The sequence below is a fragment of the Tripterygium wilfordii genome, chromosome 23 (assembly GCF_013401445.1).
Source record: "Tripterygium wilfordii isolate XIE 37 chromosome 23, ASM1340144v1, whole genome shotgun sequence".
NCBI lineage: Eukaryota > Viridiplantae > Streptophyta > Magnoliopsida > Celastrales > Celastraceae > Tripterygium > Tripterygium wilfordii.
This window is the reverse complement of record NC_052254.1, coordinates 3,426,762-3,447,757: the sequence shown is the minus strand read 5'-3', so window position 1 is coordinate 3,447,757 and position 20,996 is coordinate 3,426,762. Positions and strand designations below refer to the sequence as shown.

Sequence of the window (20,996 nt, the reverse complement as noted above, 5' to 3'; positions counted from 1 at the left end):
TTTCTTTATGATTGATTGCGACTTCAAGGTCAAATTCTAATTGTGGATGTGAAGAAAGAAGAAGAGAGAAGTAGGAAGAAGGAAAAAGAAAGACAAAGAAGAAGGATAAAGGGGCATTTTGATAAGTTTGTAAGTGTTAGTATTTTTTTCTAAAGTTATTTTTTTTATTTGTCCTTATTGGAATATATTTTTTGATAAAAAACCCATAATTAAATGACTTGTTTCTTATTATCATTCTCACTCGTTATTCTACCTTCTAAGTTTTATCCAAGTATGAAGTATGTATAAATAAAAGTAATCACCTCTCATAATTCCCCCCAATTAACTCTCCCTTAACTCTTCATTTTTCAATCCTCATTGACGCTGTTGCATATACATAGAATAAATAAGCATAGTATTTGCCTATCAGTGAAATTTGACAACGCAAAGTTCCTTGTAATTTCTTATTTATTACACCTGATTACATGGTATGAAGATGTCAGGGCATGATATTCCGGGAAACTAAGTAATTTTGACATGCAAAATTCTTATTACATGAAATCATGAATCAATATAAACACTCAACTCATGGGTCATGACAGCTTCTGAATTCCTAAATCAAACTACAACTCCATTTACAACATTTACCTGGTCTCCTCCACAGAGTTAGGTCACCCGATGTCACAACCATGGTTACCCCTTGACTACCATACCATATAGCTTCATAACCTTTTCCATGGTAACCCATCAACTTGGTCTTCACATAAAGTTCCAACTACTTTAGAGCAATACGTCCAACTAACTGAGAACACAAGCAGGCCATTAAAAAAAGATTAGTTCCTCATAGATTCCATTACTTATTTATGAATGTTTATAACAGGAAAGTTCAATATTCTTAAATTGGTCCACAAAGACAAATAATATGCCGCAGGCTAGCACTAACAGGACAAAAGGAAAGGAACACTTACAGAATCCCCCAAGCAAGGAGCCAGTCCTCAAATCCATGGCTGCCAAATGTTCTCCGATAGATTTTCCCTAATCATGACAAAGTGGAGTACAATAATGACTCCAGTTTTTATTGTTCTGTCATTTAGAAACTTTAGAGAAAAATATGATTTTCCAATCACACATCGACACAAAGCATTTTGAATATTAACGAACTTTTTTCCTCCATTAAACGGGGATGAGGATTTGAACCGCAGCCCTAAGTCAGTGTACTTTGGGCGGTGAGGAGCTTGACCACTTGAACAAATGGCGCTTCTCAACATTTATATTTACCGTTATGTTCAGTACAGATATTGGTAGTCCTGGAACTATAGAAGAAATAAAGACATTAAGGATCCACTTCTGAAATGAAAGGAAAGTTGCATAGCAACAACAAATGGTGCAAACACAATCATAACAAGCAACAGACATGATATAGGAGAAATCGTCGGATGTCAAAAGTGTAAGCTTGTATAGTGTCATTCTCGGTTACCAAAAAGACATACGTGCAAAATGTGCATAAGTGAAACCAGTGTATCAAAATCGCAATGTGTACTAAGAAATGTAATAGCTTAACAAATGTAAGGAATTAGAAGAATGAAGTTACGAAACCCAATCATAATGCAACTCTCAATCAGGAGACACAAACTCAAGAAGACACGTTTATTTTCCTTAAGTTATGACTAGTAACAAATATGGTACCTGACTACCTGCTAAAGCAAATTCTAATAACCAGTAGCGAATGATGCCACATGAAGAAATTGTTGCAGGAAAAAGAAACACTCGGCTTATAAAACAAAGGCATAATTCACCGGCTACATTGCACTCAATTCATGTACAGGGCGGACATATTGTATCAGAAACAAAACAGCAAAACAAGACATGTGCATTGACTCCAATTAGATGTCATGGTGTCTTGCCATGGCATATCATATATAGCAAATTCTATAACCTAACTGGTCATTCACCATGAAGAAGTTGTGGCTGACAAAAAAGGAATTGCTTCCCGGGCAGCAAACCACCAAGAATGGAGTTAATTGTCATATATAGCAGTTAGCAGACACATTTTGAGTATCATAAAACTTAATTAGATACAGGTGTCGAGTATAATCCGATGTCATGGTATCATGCCAGCTACCATCGAAGAGTATCGAATACAGTGCAACTAATACTACTACACAGCAGACATATCACAACTATTACAAATACTAAGCTAGATATGTGCATTTATCATAATCAGTCTCATGGTATCTTGTGATCTACCACTAAAAATATGCGGACATTGAATCACTGGGTTCGAGGTCTATCTACTCGTGCATATACCGACAAATCAAGAATCTAATTACCACAACTAATTACCTATAAAGGTGTGTGTTGGAAAATCATTTATTTATGGATTTATCTACCTATTTAAGGGAGTCAAATATTAATCCATTCCCCCTCGATGCCTTCGTACCATATGCTCAAATGGAATAAACCAAGCTGGAATTGCAAACATCGTCACTGACAGTGCATCATTCAAGAAGACAAGAATAGTAAAAGCAACTTGGGAAAAAAAGACAAAAACTGCTAAAACAGCATTGCATCCTAAGAAAACTTGTCATCTCAATCAATGGCATTTCAAAAATTTCCCAAAGTAAGAACAATTGTATTTCAAAATGGGCTATGGAAGTAGCTAGAACACAATAATCACAATAATAACCCACTCCTATACTTGGTAAAATCTATGAAACAGAACGCATAGCTAATCAATGTTTCTTCTATTAAAAGCCGGAGTAAATTACGAAAAAAGCACCCAAGTACGACTGAAACAAAATTAGCATCTCTCATCGAGATAGGACCCTAATCTGTAGAATCGAGAAAATAAACAAATCGAAACATAAACAGCCAAAATTTCTTCTACTAAATCTGATTAGATTCCTATCTATCTCATCTCCAGAAGCAATCTTTGACTGAATTTAAAACAGACAAAACAAGATTTATCACTTTTCTTATCTAGATTCGATTGAATCCAAGCCTTCCCCGTAAAAGCTCACACATTCACCAAATCAACAAAGAAATAGAGACAGAGCTGTAAACCATCATAGAAACGGAAGTCTCCAACCTGAGATCTACACTTGCTGCATACACAATCCATGCAACCTTCACCGCTCGCGGTCTCCGATTCAGTTGATGCAAGGCGGGATCCGACAAGCCACTCCAGTCTCATCTCATGAAAAACTTCGAACAACGATTCTTCTGAACTGAAACAACAACCACTGGTCATTGGCCAATCAGTTCCCGACCTGCACCAAGCGAATTAGAGACCGCCGGCGACAATCACCGAGAGAACCTCACGTCGTTTATACATAAAAGAAACGCGAAGAAGAATCCTATATAAACGAGAGAAAGCATTGAAGACTTGAAGTCGAAGGAGTTAGTGAGTTAGGGTGAAACGAGGGTTTCTTTATAGAGAGAACAGACGAACTGGATTATGACACGTATCTATTTAGCGGACGACGATTCCCGATTTAGTGCAATCAAAGCAAATGGTGGTTTTGCCGTTTTGGTCACGTGCGGGTGACGTAAAGCTGCCACGTCTAATACACGTGTAGGGTTTGGCGCTAATCAGCGGCTGAAGCTATTTGATTTTTTCCCTTCAAAATTTCAAATAACCAATATCGGGGATTTTTCATTCAATTTTATGAATGAAAATAAAAATGAAGATCTCTTTAATTTTCATAATTATAGACTCATATAGCCGAACTCAATTTTTTGAGATAAAAATTTAGGTGATGGTAATTATATAAATGAAAAAACAATAGAAAGAAAAACTAAAACTCTTTTTTTGACTTATGTAGCCTTACTCAGATAAAAATTTAGATGATAATGATAATTTTATAAATGAAAAACAATAGAAAGAAAAACTAAAACTTATTAATTTAATGGGAAATTGGTGATAAGCCTCTCACTTAAAAGTTTTATTCTAATAAGAACACTCTTAAAAGTTTTATTCCATAAAATTTAAAACACTATTCCATAAAGGACAAAAGGTTAAAATATATGATTTTATTGCATAAAATACCCTCATCTTCATCCTCAACATGGCACACTCTGTGATTCATCTTTGACCTCCGTCGGAAGCTTCGTCTCTGTCACCGGAAGCTTCATCTCCACCCCTCATGACTTATTCGACAATTATATGATATTTTTTAAGTTATATTTCATCTTTTTTTTGTATTTGAACTAAATCTACTCATACTTATCACGGAGCTTGTAGATCTTGTTGTTTTTCTTCGATCTGTCATCCCATCATTATTTTCGGTATTCTCTGTGGTGATTTTCATGGTTTTTTAGTTCTGATTTAAGATATGTATACTGCATGTGATATGTTGTCTATTTCGATTAATTTGATATTTGTCATATGCTATATGTTTTACGAAATGTTATCTGTCTTGTTAAAATGTTATATGTCTTTAATGAAATGTTATATGTTTGAAGTTCCAAAAGGACAAAAACATATCATGTGACATATCAGAACATATTTGAAACAAATATATCTGCATATTCAAATTCGTTTTCAGAAGAATATTGACAGATACAAAACATATATAATATCATATATTGAAGATAGAACAACGCTTTTTCATGTTCGTTCTCTATTTCTCTGTCTAGATCAAAACTTTGCTTTGAATATTCGTCTCCGCCAAAAGTGAAGGAAGAATAAAGAGCCTCGATCTTGATCTTACTCGCAAGGAGGAAGAAGAAGAAGAAGAGAAATGTCGATCTATGTCGCAAGTAAAGGAAGAAGAGAGAAGAAGTAGCGAAGAAAGAAGAAAAAGAGAGGCGTGGAAGGAAGGAAGAAGAGAAGTGCTAAAGAAAGAAGAAAGAAGAACAACGTATTTGCAATAGGAATAACATTTTAGTCACTTAATAACATTTGTATTTTTTTCTAAAGTTTTTCCCAGTTTGTCCTTGGTGGGATATAAATGTTGTTTTTTTGTCCTTCTACCTAATTTCCCCTTAATTTAATATCAAAAATTTTAGCCCTATTTTAAGTCATGTGATATGAGTTGGGTTGATATTTACCTACCCTCTTTCACTCACAAAGAAAAAAGAAAAAAAAGAAGGAATATGATGTAATCATGTGTCATTTTTAAAATCATCTTTCTTTTTCTCATGGGGTATGGCAAAGATATCGATTGATATTTTGTTTTAAGTAAATATTTTAATATGGATTCGTTAGTGTAATCAAAATTTGGGAGGGAATCATTTTGCGATCGTCCGATGATGTTCTGTGTAATAGGGTGTTGTCTGAGGATGATCATCTTTTTAATTTTTTTAGTTATCTTAATTGTACTTTGTAGAGTGCGTAAAGATGATGTAATCATGTGTTAATTTACCGACTTTCTTTCACTCATCCTGAAAAAAGGGGGAAAAAAAGATATGATGGAAATCATGTGTCAATTTTAAAATCTTTCTTTCTTTTTCTTTCTTTTTGTATGGGGGTTATGGCAAAGGTGTTGATTGATATTTTGTTTTTAGTAAATATTTTAAGATGGGCTGGTTAGTGCATTCAAGAGTTGGGAGGGAAAGTTAAATTGATAGTATTACTTTTATTTTTTAAATTCAATGTGATATATTTGGGAATATTTATCTACTAAATAGATGGTGACTGTGTGCCTTTATTTTTTTTTAAAAAGAAGGAAAATTGATATCGATCTCCTTGTATTTCATGAAAGAACATTCTTGAAAAAGTGAAGACATTAATTTATGGCATAAAAGCAGGCTGTATGTATCTGTATTGTGGATGAATAAAAAATCTCATACCCCTAATTAGTATGATAGGTGGCAAGACCTCAGAGAGAAACTTTCTAGTGTCAACCTATGGAGGATTCAGATTCAAATTCAAATTAGATTTTGATGAGGACAAATCCTTATAACGTAACAACCTCAACCATCTCAACGTCGAGATCGGATCAATATCATATCTTAACAGATTTAATATGATGAACCCAACAAACAACTCAGAGCGCCTATAAAAGATACTATCGACTAAGATGAGGTATGCACTCTAAATTACGACATTTTATACTTAGATTGATTCTTGAAAAAAGACATTGACTTGAGTGTCGGAATGTCCTCATGTCACAGAGGACCGCCCTCCCTTTGTTTTTGCATGTTAAAGATTCATCGTCTAGTCTATGTCACAGGCACAACTAGGACCTCAACTGCTAACATGTGGGTCATGCAAAATTTTGCATCGACATATATATATATATATATATATATATATATATATATATATATATATATAGCTTTTCTCAGACAACGGTGTAAATTGTGGATGTATTTTATGGGTGTCTATCTTAGCTGTTGGATCAATCCAACGGCTGAGATCTTAAATCCTAGCATACCCCCTCCCTCACTTGATTTAGGACCACATATGAGACCTTAGTTGATTTCCTCACCAGTGCTTTCACCAGGAACGATTCAGAGTAGAAGCGGCGGAACCACTCCTCAAGCACGGCTCGTTAGTCGTTACTGGTGGTGGATCTGTAAGCCGCGTGGATATGGAGTTGATTTTGCTTAGTGATTTTTCTCTATAAGTCGCAACTGATGGTTGATTTTGACAAGAGTTGGATTTCATAGGTAGTCTTCTCCGATTATCTTCCGCACCAATGGAGCTCTGTTCACTCCCGCATAGATATATTGATTTGGCGAAACTGAAAATCATAACCAAACACCACCAGATTGGAATTCAGTCTTGGTTGAACAAATTTGGTGAAGTCAAAAGCTTATCTTTTTTCTTTTCAATTCCTTCTTTTGCTTTACAATAGCTTGTTAGTGGACTGGTGTATTATGGGTAAGAGTTGTTGGTGAGGCATTGATGATCATGACAGGTCTCCTAGTGTGGATTCTGGTGACTGGTGTGGATTCCAGTGAGGTGAGGCGAGAGACTGATGAGGAAGACTATTATCGCTATTCATGAAATGGGTTTCAGTTGTTTCCCGGTGAAGGAAAATCACGAAGTGAAGGGAGGAACGAACTGTGAAAGAAGAGAATAGGGGAAAGCGTGAAAGAGATGGGGTAAGGGAGGGTCTATATTGTGGTTTTAGATCTCAGCCTTAAGATTGATCCAACGGTTGTTAAAGAAACCCGTAAATTACACCCTTAGGAGAGAAAAGATTATATATATATATGAAAATTCTCAAGTGTGGGATCACTCACTTTATTTAAAATAAGGGATCCATCTAACACCATTCATTATGTGTAAGTGTGACCCCCACATGTGATGGGACACGCGAGTGAATGGTGTTAGATGGATCCCGCACTTTAAATAAAGTGCGGGATCCCTCACCTGAGAATCCCTCTATATATATATATATATAGATAATGAGTGCCCTAAGAACAATGGTTCAGGTCTTCAGGATTCATTACACATGCCATGTATGATCAATATTATCTCACCTATTTATTTATATTTAAAATACATATTCCAATATAACTTTTCGAACTCTAAATAACATTTATGTCAGTTATCCAATGCTCTAACAACACTAGATATCATTTCACACACATATATATATGGAACAACATTGCTACACATTTCAGTAACATCAATCTCAAAAGTATCTCAATAATATGTGATACTCATTTATTGAGTTGGACGTTGTTGGGATATTTCATCATTTTCTTATATGGAATTGAAGGCATCAACACACATCGATTCCACAAGTGCATGATTTATGCATGGAAACGCATCACATCATGCTAATCAAGTGGTCCTACTTCTATATATATATATATATATATATATATATATATATATATATATATATATATATATATATAGAAACATGAAAGACAACACATAAACACACCAAAGTATACGAGTGCATTACAACCATCATTATGATCTGGTTTCCTCGGCTTTACTTTCAGTTGGTTGAGGAGCACCACTAGTTCAAGTGACCCAGCTCCTCATTACCGTGCCTACTGCCTGATGGCATTGGTTCAAATCCCTAACCCCATTTCAAACAATACAAAAAGAACAAAAAAAAAGAGCTGGTTTTGCGGACGTCAACATCAGCATTATAATTTAGCGTTTGAATATAAATCCCACAAGAAAACACCACACCAGTTGATCTCAATTCCTAAACTACTTTTAACGGCAGTGGTTCAGTCCACATTGAAGTACAAAACAAAAGCTTCTGATGGCTCAAGATGCAGTAAGGCAAAATAAAATCCTCATCGTACCTGTGAATTTCCTTGAGCCATTTGTCTATACATGCTCTATGAAATTCATGGTTACATGGCAATATCCGCAAGCCATTTGTCGAGATCGGATCAATATCATATCTTAACAGATTTAATATGATGAACCCAACAAACAACTCAGAGCGCCTATAAAAGAGACTATCGACTAAGATGAGATATGCACTCTAAATTACGACATTTTATACTTAGATTGATTCTTGAAAAAAGACATTGACTTGAGTCTCGGAATGTCCTCATGTCACAGAGGGCCGCCCTCCCTTTGTTTTTGCATGTTAAAGATTCATCGTCTATGTCACAGGCACAACTAGGACCTCAACTGCTAACATGTGGGTCATGCAAAATTTTGCATCGACATATATATATACATATACAGCTTTTCTCAGGCAACGGTGTAAATTGTGGATGTATTTTATGGGTGTCTATCTTAGCTGTTGGATCAATCCAACGGCTGAGATCTTAAATCCTAGCATACCCCCTCCCTCACTTGATTTAGGACCACATATGAGACCTCAGTTGATTTCCTCACCAGTGCTTTCACCAGGAACGATTCAGAGTAGAAGCGGCGGAACCACTCCTCAAGCACGGCTCGTTAGTCGTTACTGGTGGTGGATCTGTAAGCCGCGTGGATATGGAGTTGATTTTGCTTAGTGATTTTTCTCTATAAGTCGCAACTGATGGTTGATTTTGACAAGAGTTGGATTTCATAGGTAGTCTTCTCCGATTATCTTCCGCACCAATGGAGCTCTGTTCACTCCCGCATAGATATATTGATTTGGCGAAACTGAAAATCATAACCAAACACCACCAGATTGGAATTCAGTCTTGGTTGAACAAATTTGGTGAAGTCAAAAGCTTATCTTTTTTCTTTTCAATTCCTTCTTTTGCTTTACAATAGCTTGTTAGTGGACTGGTGTATTATGGGTAAGAGTTGTTGGTGAGGCATTGATGATCATGACAGGTCTCCTAGTGTGGATTCTAGTGACTGGTGTGGATTCCAGTGAGGTGAGGCGAGAGACTGATGAGGAAGACTATTATCGCTATTCGTGAAATGGGTTTCAGTTGTTTTCCGGTGAAGGAAAAATCACGAAGTGAAGGGAGGAACGAACTGTGAAAGAAGAGAATAGGGGAAAGCGTGAAAGAGATGGGGTAAGGGAGGGTGTATATTGTGGTTTTAGATCTCAGCCTTAAGATTGATCCAACGGTTGTTAAAGAAACCCGCAAATTACACCCCTAGGAGAGAAAAGATTATATATATATCTTGATAATGAGTGCCCTAAGAACAATGGTTAAGGATTCATTACGTCATGCCATGTGTGATCAACATTATCTCACCTATTTATTTATACTTAAAATACATATTCCAATATAACTTTTGGGCGAACTCCAAATAACATTTATGTCAGTTATCCAATGCCCTAACAACACTAGATATCATTTCACACACACATATATATGGAACAACATTGCTACACATTTCAGTAACATCAATCTCAAAAGTATCTCAATAATATGTGATACTCATTTATTGAGTTGGATGTTGTTGGGATATTTTATCATTTTCTTATATGGAATTGAAGGCACCAACACACATCGATTCCACAAGTGCATGATTTTATGCATGGAAACGCATCACATCATGCTAATCAAGTGGTCCAACTTTTATATATATATATATATATATATATATATATATATATATATATATATATATATATATATATTTATATCCTTTACACGTCGCAAACTAGCATCCATCAGTTTGTTAATTACTTTCTTTTTAATATTTGAGGAATTTTCGAGTTTAGCGTGCCATTTGGTGACAATTGGACCAAATCTTGGGTCACCAGCTCACTCTACCAACATACTTGATTGGGTTTACTCACCATTTTTCGTGATAGCCTTGTGGAATACCGCTGAGGAATCACCGAGTGAGAGTAAAACTTGTGACCTCTACCTTTGACAGAATTACACACCTTTTTTGTGGTAGCTGGAGCATTTTAATTATTTTGGTTGTGCATGCAATTGCCAAATTATGTTTCTTTAACAAAATGAAATAACAAGAATAACAAATGAGCTTTGAGAAGAACTGATGAGGGGGGTCATGAGACCGGCAAAGCAAGTATTCTTGGATGGGTTATTTACTTCCTATATTATGAGTTGGACACATAATTAAGAGTTGCAAATATAATGGATTTAGAAAGAAAATCTTTTGTCTTACGATAGTCTGCTCCAATTCCCTTACGAAACTTTCATTATTGGGGGTAGCTATACACTTCACATGTTTCTGGCATTTTTTACTATACATTTCAACTTCGGATTTTCAAGTTGAAATATTTACTAATTCGATAACCAAATTAAACATGGTCAACGATTTCAATAATCAAAAGTTGCATTACTCCGAGAGATAGGGGATATCAGCAATATCCGAAACAGACACCCGGCCCACCTCATGCTTTTGTTGTAGGTGTCTCATGGGATGACCAATTTTGTCAAAGTGAAATCATGATTTTTTTTTTCCTGGGAAAAGGAATAGAAGGTCATGCTTTAGAAGGCATGTGCAATATGCTGCGACTATGAGGGCGGGGTATTTACTTTTAAGTTTTAAACCTCTGAATGTCACGCTTGCTACCATAAAAGTCTGTTGCTAGGATGACTTTCGGAACCCTCCCCCTCGATCATGTTGTCTCGAGAGGGGTGGATCAAACGTATATAAATTTATCTTTTTGATATTTGGTGCGCTGTTTTGAAATTTGGGTACCAAAACAATTGGCTGCATATTGCTTTCGATGTTGATTTTGTTTGTTACATTTTATAGTTCCAATTTAATCCCCTCGATCATGTTGTCTCGAGAGGGGTGGATCAAACGTATACAAATTTATCTTTTTGACATTTGGTGTGTTGTTTTGAAATTTGGGTACCAAAACAATTGGCTGCATATTGCTTTCGATGTTGATTTTGTTTGTTACATTTCATAGTTCCAATTTAATCCCCCTCGATCATGTTATCTCGAGAAGAATGGATTAAACGTATACAAACTTATCTTTTTGACATTTGGTGCGATGTTTTGAAATTTGGGTACCAAAACAATGGGCTACATATTGCTTTTTGATGTTGATTTTGTTTGTTACATTTCATAGTTCCAATTTAATCCCCCTCGATCATGTTATCTCGAGAGAGGTGGATCAAATGTATACAAACTTCTCTTTTTGACATTTGATGCGATGTTTTGAAATTTGGATACCAAAACATATCTTTTTGACATTTGGTGCGATGTTTTGAAATTTGGGTAACAAAACAATGGGCGGCATATTGCTTTCGATGTTGATTTTGTTTATTACATTTCATAATTCCAATTTAATCTCCTATGGTGGCATTATAATTAGGTAGTAGTGTAATTAGTGTAAATATAGTATGTATATATATATAAATTATAATATTTATTATAGCGGTCGGTTCAGTTTTAACCGAACAATTTACTTAAAATATTAAAAATCGACCATTAATTCGTTTTTTTAAATGAAAAAAAAAAACCTGATCGGTCGGTTTTTTTAAAAAATTTACTAGAGCCGACCACACGGTCGGTTCGGTCTTTTTGATTGTTTTTTTTGACAGCCCATTGAGATGAACTTAAAAGGTATAGAAATAGCTAAATCCGAGCTTGAGCCAGACTCACACCAATGACCAAACAGCAGTCTCAAACAAAAACCCAGCCCAACAATATCCCCACATCTCTCATCATCCATGCATTTTCACTAGCTGCTACAGACACAGGATTTCTTCTTCAGCTAATGAACAAATGGACTGCAAGTATCAAGTATCAGAGATAGATAAAAGTAAAATGTCAAAACATATATCACTAATTGCCGCTGCCCCCATCCCTCATGACCTGTTCGAACCAAAAGTTCTGTCGGCGAACATCGTCAGTGGAGGTTCAGTCCATTGATATCATCATTTCAGGCCTGGCAATGCAATCAAAGCAAGACACCTTGAACAGCAATGCTCATACAGGCCGAAAACAAATTTGCCCCGAGGTATCTCTGATATTTCTAAGGTGTGGTAGTTCCCCTGATCTTTGAGAAGCATACTGAAAAATGACAAACTTAATCCACTGCAGATGGTGACTCGGATTTGCAAATATCCCCACGACAAAGCGGACAAACCCTGAAAGCAAGTAATCGCATTATTGGAATATTGCAGCAACAAAAGTACACCAAAGCGTAAAGCAATATGTTAGCACCAAACACACCAAAGTAAACAAGAAGAGGCAACAAGGTCTATTCTCAATAGCAACACAGAGTTACTTACGAGCCCAGGCCGGAGAAAAAAAAAACAAACAACAATAAGAATAAGACGTAAACCAAGAAAGGCAATGAGCTAAAAACATGAAAGACAACACATAAACACACCAAAGTATACGAGTGCATTACAACCATCATTATGATCTGGTTTCCTCGGCTTTACTTTCAGTTGGTTGAGGAGCACCACTAGTTCAAGTGACCCAGCTCCTCATTACCATGCCTACTGCCTGATGGCATTGGTTCAAATCCCTAACCCCATTTCAAACAATACAAAAAGAACAAAAAAAAAGAGCTGGTTTTGCGGACGTCAACATCAGCATTATAATTTAGCGTTTGAATATAAATCCCACAAGAAAACACCACACCAGTTGATCTCAATTCCTAAACTACTTTTAACGGCAGTGGTTCAGTCCACATTGAAGTACAGAACAAAAGCTTCTGATGGCTCAAGATGCAGTAAGGCAAAATAAAATCCTCATCGTACCTGTGAATTTCCTTGAGCCATTTGTCTATACATGCTCTATGAAATTCATGGTTACATGGCAATATCCGCAAGCTGTCTCCTTCCTCGTATTCCACAAGGCATATATAACATCTGCTTCAGTAATACCAATGCAAAAGTAAATAAATACAGTGAAATGCCAGTTGCAATATAGACTTTCTGAATAACATCAATGATTACTTTAGAGTAAATTTGGACACATGATCTTTCACCCACTTTAGATACTTGGATGTTTTGTATCATCAATGGTTAATTTAGGACATCTTTCACAACCATTTTATGCATGACTCTAAGATTCAGCATTCATACTTTCATAGTGATAGTACTCTGTCAAAAAACTCTCCAAAAGTAATGAAAATAAAACTATACCGCACATGTTGGAAAAATATTTACTTACTGTGCAGTCTCCTCAAGCTGACACTTTTGAAACTTGGTGTACAATTTGATAGGTAAAGATTCCACAACTTCATTAGGAGCAGGAACAGATCCAATTGAAGATACAGAAGGTCGGGTTGATAAAACCACTGATTGCTGGTGAATTTCATCCAGAACCTAATTAAAATATGTTCAGAAGATTCAACTCAGAGATAAATATGAAAGCAGACAAAGGAAGAATGCAAGCAAAAGTAAAATGATATTATCATTACCTCAAATAAAGCTTCAGCTAGCATAACAATTCTTGATATGCTAGCCCTAGCACCAGTATCGTCATTGAGATTGCCAGTTCGATTACTTACTCGACATGTGCAACGACCTGTTCTGTTTTGACCAGATAAGATACATGACCTCTCATGCCCAGAAAAATTCTCAAAACGGCTTCCCAACCGCTGAAGTGCACGGACCTAATCCATTTAAATCGAAGGTTAGTAGGTTACCAGTAGTAACATTCAGAATAAGGTATTGAAATGAAAGGACAAAGCAGGAACAGAAGAATGCGATTGCTTATAGGCTTAAGATTGAGTCCAATAAGGCAATAATACATGGGTAATTAACGGCCATATGGCAAAATGGAGTTCTAACCAGGACACTGACCAATAGAAAGAAAGCTGCCTGATATATGTCTCAAATTAAAATATGATATGGTGGGTGCCCCTATTCTAAAAGTAACACCAACGAGCTAGTCATGTGATTGAAAGACAGTTCCAGTTCTTGAGGCCCTTTAAAAAGTTACATGCCTGAAGATCTTACCGACATTCTGCAATTTGGAAAGAAATTTACAAAAATTCTAAAAACTACAGAGTGAGATACTTCACAAACCTGAGATCGTATTCTTCTTCTCCGTTCAAGAAAATTTGACCTGTGTTCCAGTAGATCGTGATACCGGCCTTCCCTTGATCGTGAGGTTTCCAACTCATTATCTTGAGTGCTAAATGTAGAGTTAGATATATTGGATGGATGATTACCAGATATGGTTGGAGACATCGCGTTAGATGTCGATAATGCTGTCTCGTCACCCATGGCCTGTCTTTCAGTACCCTGACTAGCATCTCTCAAATCTCTGCTTTGTTCTGATGGGCAAAATGTTAAGTCAGATAATGATGATCGACGAAGAACTCTGTCACGAAGCCTTCTGACACTAAGGGTTCTGCTAAAATGAACATTCCGTTCAACAGGTTGTCGAGCTCCAACCCCTCTATCAGAAAGTCTAGTCTCAATGTCATTTAAATCACCAATTACTCTTGGAGAATGTAAGCTTATATTAGCCCCCACTGTCTCACTACCACCATTCCCCGCCACCTCTTGGATGGAAGAAATTGACTGGTTACCTGGAATATTATCCAAAACATCATAAACTGGACCATTTAACTGCAAACCATGAGAATTATTGTTCAAGGACGGAGGAAGCAAGTCAGTAATTGGATTAGCTTCATTTCTATGAAGACTTTCAGATCCAGAAGATTGGCAAATCTCTTTTCCACCATTCCGCATTGAGAGACTAGTATTAGGAAGAGAACAGGACCCAGAAGACCTTGAACTGGTTGTTCTGCTTAGTCTAAAACTTATGTTACCTGGAATGAAACTAAAGCGTGAAAGGAAGCGACTTGGTGGGTTCAAGGAATGAGTAGAAGAAGCTTGGGCAGAGTTGCTCGCATTTCTAAAGGAAGTATTACCAATGGTTGGTTGAACCCATTGATCAAGCTCAACATTAGAAGATATACAAGACCTTCCATCAGAGTGTTCAGCTTTCTCCTTTGTGAAACACTCAGTTTTCCCATGCCCCAAGTCTGATTCAGTCTGTTCTTCACACAAAGCATAGCCAGCATTTTCTTTGTTCCCATTGTCAAAAACCTGAAGCATGAGTAATGCACCATTTTCTCAAGCCATTGATTTAAATCAACAAGATCTATAAGTGCCAAAGTTAGTAGTTTTATAAGGCAAAGAACTTGACAGTTAGGCATTCCAACTAAAATCAGATATGCATTCATTTCATTAAAGCAACTTCTTTGATAGAAAATTAACTAGAAATTGTAGATACTATCGACAATATTAGATACAACAATGTTATTCCGGCATGCCAATGTAACTTGAACAAGGCTACCAACCACCTTCTCTACTACGTTTCGAGTTCCAAAACCCACAAAACACAAGCAAAGTCAAATGGAGCCCCTAAAGTCACAAATTTTAAGGATGTCATTTCACTGAAAATAAACTAACTCAAGCAACAAAGAGACCCGAAAAGCCCTTGTGAAATACATCCCATAAATTCTAATTCACCATTGCACAATTAGAGTCAAAACACAAGCACCCAGATACACAAAATATACAAAATCTTGAAGAGAAAAAATTGTCTGGAAAACAACATAAACTACATTGAAATTTGAAGGTAAAGCTATTGTCCGAAAGAGAGACCAAAGATGGCAATATAAAATGGCATACTTGGTCCTCATTGTCGCTGTCTCGACAGCCAGATGGCGCGCCCAGGCAAGAAGACTGGAAAACCCTGTTCCCCATCGATCTAGCCCTCCACCCGCTCGACGACGAGGAAGAGGCAACCCCGCCATGACGAACCTTGCTCCCACCGGATCCCATTCCCTGTACAACCTCTTTGACCTCGAACAGGACCACACTCCCTATAACACTGCCACCGGAAAGAAATATAAAATCTCCAGATCTAGGAAAAAATGGGAACTCCGTTTGAAGAATGTTGAGAGGTGGGTTTTCAAGGTGTGTTGGGAATTGGGATCTTGATGTGGAGTAAAGTCACATTATCAAAGGTGCTTTCCTTTTTCCTCAATCAGTCTAATTTTAGAGACTTGCTGATCAGATGGTGTTAAAACTTGTTTGGTGAGTACTAAGTAAAGAGCTTAGGTTTATGTGGTGAGTATTTCAATGGCGACAAAGCAACTAACTTCCAGAGAGAGAAGCCTGAAATTTGAAGTCTCTGTCTCTGTTTCGGCCCTTTGGGTGTGCATTATTACTAAAGAACATGGCAGTCTCTCATTTTCTGCCTGGACTTTGGGGGACTCATTCATTTGTTTATTAGCATTAGCTTCCCCACTTACGAAAATAAAGATTTCTGCATAAACTTAAACTAAATTATGTTGAGACAAGTAGACAACCACGAATGGCTCAGATAGTATGGTATGGCATTATAGAAGTATCGAGTTCGTATCTCTCCTCTCCCTTCCCTTGTATTAAAAAAAAACACTAAATTATGTCTAAAAAAGATTTACATATGTGCAATCTGAGCATCTTTTTGACATCAATTTTATATTTTATGATTTAATCCAAGATTAACAAGAAAGAAACATTCATAATTTTTGTAATCACCTTCTTTTAAATAAAAGCTCAAAGTTATCTCTTTTACTACTTAAAAAGTAGGTAAAATGTTATCAACATGAAGAAGATAGGAGACAACATATAAGTACGTTAAAGAAATGTGTCTAGAAGTCAGCAAGAAAAATTCAAAAACCCATAAACAGGAGTCAAAATTTCATGGTTTAAACCAGGCAACACATCGAGATGTTTCTAATTCGCTTAAATTTTGAAACAATTTTATAATTAATTGCTTCTGTTATAAATTAAATTAGGGTTAATATAATTTTTGCACATGGAAAGATAATCAGTGTTTCAATTTGCACACCATTGTTTAAAATGTTTCAATTTGATCATCCAATGATAAAATTATTTCTCGGGGTCTCAGGCAGATTTTCCCACTTTGGACAGTCAAACTAAACATGTGACAATCAATATTTGGACAATCAACGTGTCACATGCGCAGTTTGACTATCCTAAAGTGAAAAAATCTACCCGAGAGACCAAATTGAAACAATTTTATTATTGGGTGACCAAATTGAAACATTTTAAACAATAGTATGCAAATTGAAACACTGACTATCTTTCGATGTGCAAAAGTATTATTAACCCAATTAAATTGTATAATACCAATGTATGTAACACAACCTTTTGAACACCATATATGCTAGCCACCAGTAAAAATTGAACCAAATAGTCACGTCATCATCTTAAAACTAGCATATACATACATATATGCTACTTCTCAAATTGTTTACCAAACCAACCATAAATTTAACCTGTGTAGGCATTGACATCCTAATGCATTAGGATGCTTTACACTTTTACAGCAATATTAGAACATCATTCTGGTTTCCTCACTCAGCAACCCCAGACAAATGGAACATGTAAGTAGCAACTTTCTAAGCAATACAATTATCATTTGATAACACAAATTCCAACAGGAGGAAGAAATGGCACTTTCAAGATATGATATGAGTGCTGCACCTAGTGGAGCTGTGGAGGTCTGTTTTCAAGGGGACCTTTACGAATGATCTTCCGAACAGCGTATAAAGTTTCTACAGCAGCATATGAGCTTTTGACGCAATGGATTTCTGCCATATTTTGCCTGCTTGAATAATTCAGTGAGCCGAAGTTAATCAATGGCATACAGCAACCAAATATCATGTTATTATCAACAAATAATAAACAATGACTAAGAAATAAAATCACATCCGGGGAATGGGTCAATGATATGCTATATACTTTTTTGGTATTATAAAAGAATTATTATAGCAACAGGGTGGTGCAGAAATAAAATATACAAAAAAGCTAAACTAAAAATCCACGAAAATATTGTTACAAAGATCAGAACACCAGAATTTATCTAGTTTATGCTATATACTTACTATGGTATCGTATGGGAAAATGGAGTTAAAGATTTCTTCGCCCTAACTGCCATGCAAACTGATCAACAGCAGCCATGGCACGAGATGCTGCACCAATCGAGCCATCATACCTGGTGCATAAAGTTAAAAACAGCTAAAAAGAAACAAAGAAAAAAAAAACAAAAGAAGGCAAAACGTTTGTGCCTACTGCCTACTAATGAATTCTCAAAATTGCAGTCTAAAGAAATTCATTAGCATTATAAGCATTGATTGATGATGTATAGTCAGAATAATTGATCAAGACGAAAATGAGAAACTAGATGGGTATGCACTGCTTACAATGCAACCAAGAGAAAAGCTTCCGTCTGCAAAACAATTGCACCTTCACCAGCAGGTTTTGACGTGTTTATGCACCTCCCACAAAACCATGTCTCATGAATTGATGTAACCAAATCTGTCATAAAAATCAACAAACAAGTGTCAACATTGTAAAATAGACAATAAGAAGATATGGGAAAGTTGGGTAAGATGGAGAAAGTAAAAAATCCTAATGGAACATTTGGCTAAGATGTTAAGGGAGAAATGTTTCTAAAATGCAAGTGTTGCAGGCTGGCAGCAATTTGCATGTAAACTTGCAGTTAAACTTCCCATTAAGCTATTGACTTTTCAGTGAAAATTTCTTTATGTTAGTATAGCAAACGGCCTGTTTCCATCATAGAATAGAAACCACGATTTCCAGATCCTTCAGGAATAAGATTTAAATTATGTATATATCATTCAACAATTCAACTCAATTTAAATTATGTATCTCTATATCATTCAAAAATTCAATTCAATTTACAAACACACACACATGCACATACATATATACAGAGAAGAGATAGAGAAGATCCCATAGTTGTTTCTCAATAGTATGCTTCATAAGAAAGCCTTGCATGAATATAACATCGTGAGCACTAAACTATAGGTTTTTGATGATCTTGACCAATCCAACGAAAGTGCAGTAGTATACACGAGAGGAAGGTGATGTCAAAACTGATGTGCAAATATGCAAGCTGGAAATGAAGTGAACAGATCCATTTCCTTCCACAAAAAAACCATTGGAATTTTGAGGAAGTAGGAAAGAAAGATAGCAAAATATAACGAGGAATATTTTTGGAATAGGAAAGAAAGAAATAAAAACAAAAAATATTTGAAAATCTACCACCACTGAAAGATTCCATAAGAAGTGTCGAAAGCCAACAGCATTCATCCCTCTATTAGCAATTTAGCATCACTATCATAGGGGAGTTTGAGACAAGAGGTTAAGAACCAAAGCACCAAACCGATGATTCTATGCGAAAATTTCCCCACAAACTGAAGATAGTACAGTCAACAGTGTACCTTTTTTCCTACTTCTTTAGCTTACAAAGAGTCACAGATTGAGTAAAACTTACATTGATGAAGTCCTATAACAAAGCTCTCTGTTTCGAATTTGTTTCTTTTGACAAAATTAACAAACTGCCTCAGTTCAATAGGATCAGCTTTTATCCCTTCTTGTTCTGCACTACAAGCATCCAGATAAATATTTAAATTAGGTGCTTTGAAAGAGGAGAAAAACATAAGGCACAGCCCATATAAGAGAAATGTTATCCACTACATAGTGAAACAGAAACAACAAGTAAATGCAACATAAACAACTCCCGTGCACAACCGCGCACAAGGCTCTCACAGAGGTGGGATTGGAGACAGACAAGATGTACACAGACCTTACCTCACATAATATGTGGAGAGGTTGTTTCCACTGAATTGAACATATGACTTGAATTAGAGTCACATGTGCAGACTCTAGGTTGCACCCATGCAACCTCAATGGAAGGTAAAATAACCGTGGACACCTTTAGTTTGCAAGTAATGTAATATAATAAGAATATCACCACAAGTAAGCAAATATATTTGGGATTTTGGCCAGCTGCAATATGCCCAAGAGAATTAAGGGGAGGAAAAAAATAATACTAGCGGAGCCATTACAGAGAACACAAAAGAGCATCATCTTAAATTGCCGAAGCAGTAAAGAAATTTGAATGCTCCATAAATTTCATAGGTTCTTATGGAAATCCAGATGAAACGAATTAACAACCAGAAGATCGTCTGGGATTTCGAGTGCCAATTACCGTCACCAAATCGATGAAAAACCCTAAAGAAGTAACTACTAAAGAATACGTCTTACATGGTAGACAACAAACGAGAAGGTCCACTGGGGTCATAATTTATGAGCAAAGCCGCCTTCAATGGCTCACCTACACATAATTTCACAGAACATCAAATTCGATCAATCATAAAATTAGAAAATTTTCTTCAATATATGCATAGAAATATATGTGGGAGTTAAAGAAGTGTGTGATTGGAGCTTACCAGAAGAGCCAACATTGTTCGAAGCCCATTTCTCCCAGGCTCTGTGAACAAAACCCGAATCCATTACTTCCGCAGCCGATCTACTGATGAAGAGGGGCATGTTCTTTAACTCGTCCGGGGCTAAAGATCGTTGCTTTTCTCGTCCTCCTGGTTTCTTTGGAGAAGTGGGCGTTGGCTGTACTTGGTTGGCTCTACCTTTTCGGGAGGTACTACAATTTTGTTCCAATTCCCCTTACATTTTTTTTTGGGTCAAAGTTAAAGTTAGTATTTATGATTTTTTTTTTGAGAAATAACACAAACTTGTATTATCAAAGCCAATCAGTGAAATCACAATGCAAAGACAAGTCAACTCCTCGTGAAACATTACAAAATAAAAACACTCCTAAAACAAGAGTAAATGAATGACCCAAAACAACAACAGATGTCACAAACGGACAAATAGTGATTAAAATCGTT

At 36.2% G+C, this 20,996-nt stretch overlaps 3 protein-coding genes and 1 long non-coding RNA gene across 6 annotated transcripts; 1 reads left to right on the top strand and 3 right to left on the bottom strand.

Annotated features, from left to right (window-relative positions):
- Positions 1-420: 420 nt before the first annotated feature.
- LOC119992630 lies at positions 421-3,373 on the bottom strand. Of its 2 annotated transcripts, XM_038839422.1 has the most exons (3): positions 3,068-3,373; positions 948-1,014; positions 421-781 (listed from the first exon to the last, which is right to left on the bottom strand). In XM_038839422.1, the coding sequence occupies exons 1-3, from the start codon at positions 3,227-3,229 to the stop codon at positions 702-704; spliced, it is 309 nt and encodes a 102-aa protein (XP_038695350.1). In that variant the 5' UTR covers positions 3,230-3,373; the 3' UTR covers positions 421-701. The 2 variants fall into 2 exon arrangements, with proteins under 2 accessions (XP_038695350.1, XP_038695349.1); XM_038839421.1 differs by lacking the exon at positions 421-781 and having other exon boundaries at positions 788-1,014.
- A 2,522-nt stretch (positions 3,374-5,895) lies between these two features.
- LOC119993741 lies at positions 5,896-6,837 on the top strand. Its single transcript, XR_005466566.1, has 2 exons — positions 5,896-6,007; positions 6,429-6,837. It is a non-coding gene; the product is annotated as an uncharacterized LOC119993741 (long non-coding RNA).
- A 5,029-nt stretch (positions 6,838-11,866) lies between these two features.
- Positions 11,867-16,533, bottom strand: LOC119993859. 2 transcript variants are annotated; one of them, XM_038841151.1, is made up of 7 exons: positions 15,901-16,533; positions 15,033-15,312; positions 14,281-14,789; positions 13,671-13,865; positions 13,421-13,575; positions 13,006-13,116; positions 11,867-12,384 (listed from the first exon to the last, which is right to left on the bottom strand). In XM_038841151.1, the coding sequence occupies exons 1-7, from the start codon at positions 16,051-16,053 to the stop codon at positions 12,324-12,326; spliced, it is 1,464 nt and encodes a 487-aa protein (XP_038697079.1). In that variant the 5' UTR covers positions 16,054-16,533; the 3' UTR covers positions 11,867-12,323. The 2 variants fall into 2 exon arrangements, with proteins under 2 accessions (XP_038697079.1, XP_038697078.1); XM_038841150.1 differs by having other exon boundaries at positions 14,281-15,312.
- Positions 16,534-17,444: 911 nt separating this feature from the next.
- On the bottom strand, positions 17,445-20,739 carry LOC119992650. The gene is made up of 6 exons (XM_038839448.1): positions 20,541-20,739; positions 20,356-20,425; positions 19,583-19,692; positions 18,486-18,600; positions 18,168-18,277; positions 17,445-17,887 (listed from the first exon to the last, which is right to left on the bottom strand). The coding sequence occupies exons 1-5, from the start codon at positions 20,638-20,640 to the stop codon at positions 18,193-18,195; spliced, it is 480 nt and encodes a 159-aa protein (XP_038695376.1). The 5' UTR covers positions 20,641-20,739; the 3' UTR covers positions 17,445-17,887; positions 18,168-18,192.
- Positions 20,740-20,996: the final 257 nt, after the last annotated feature.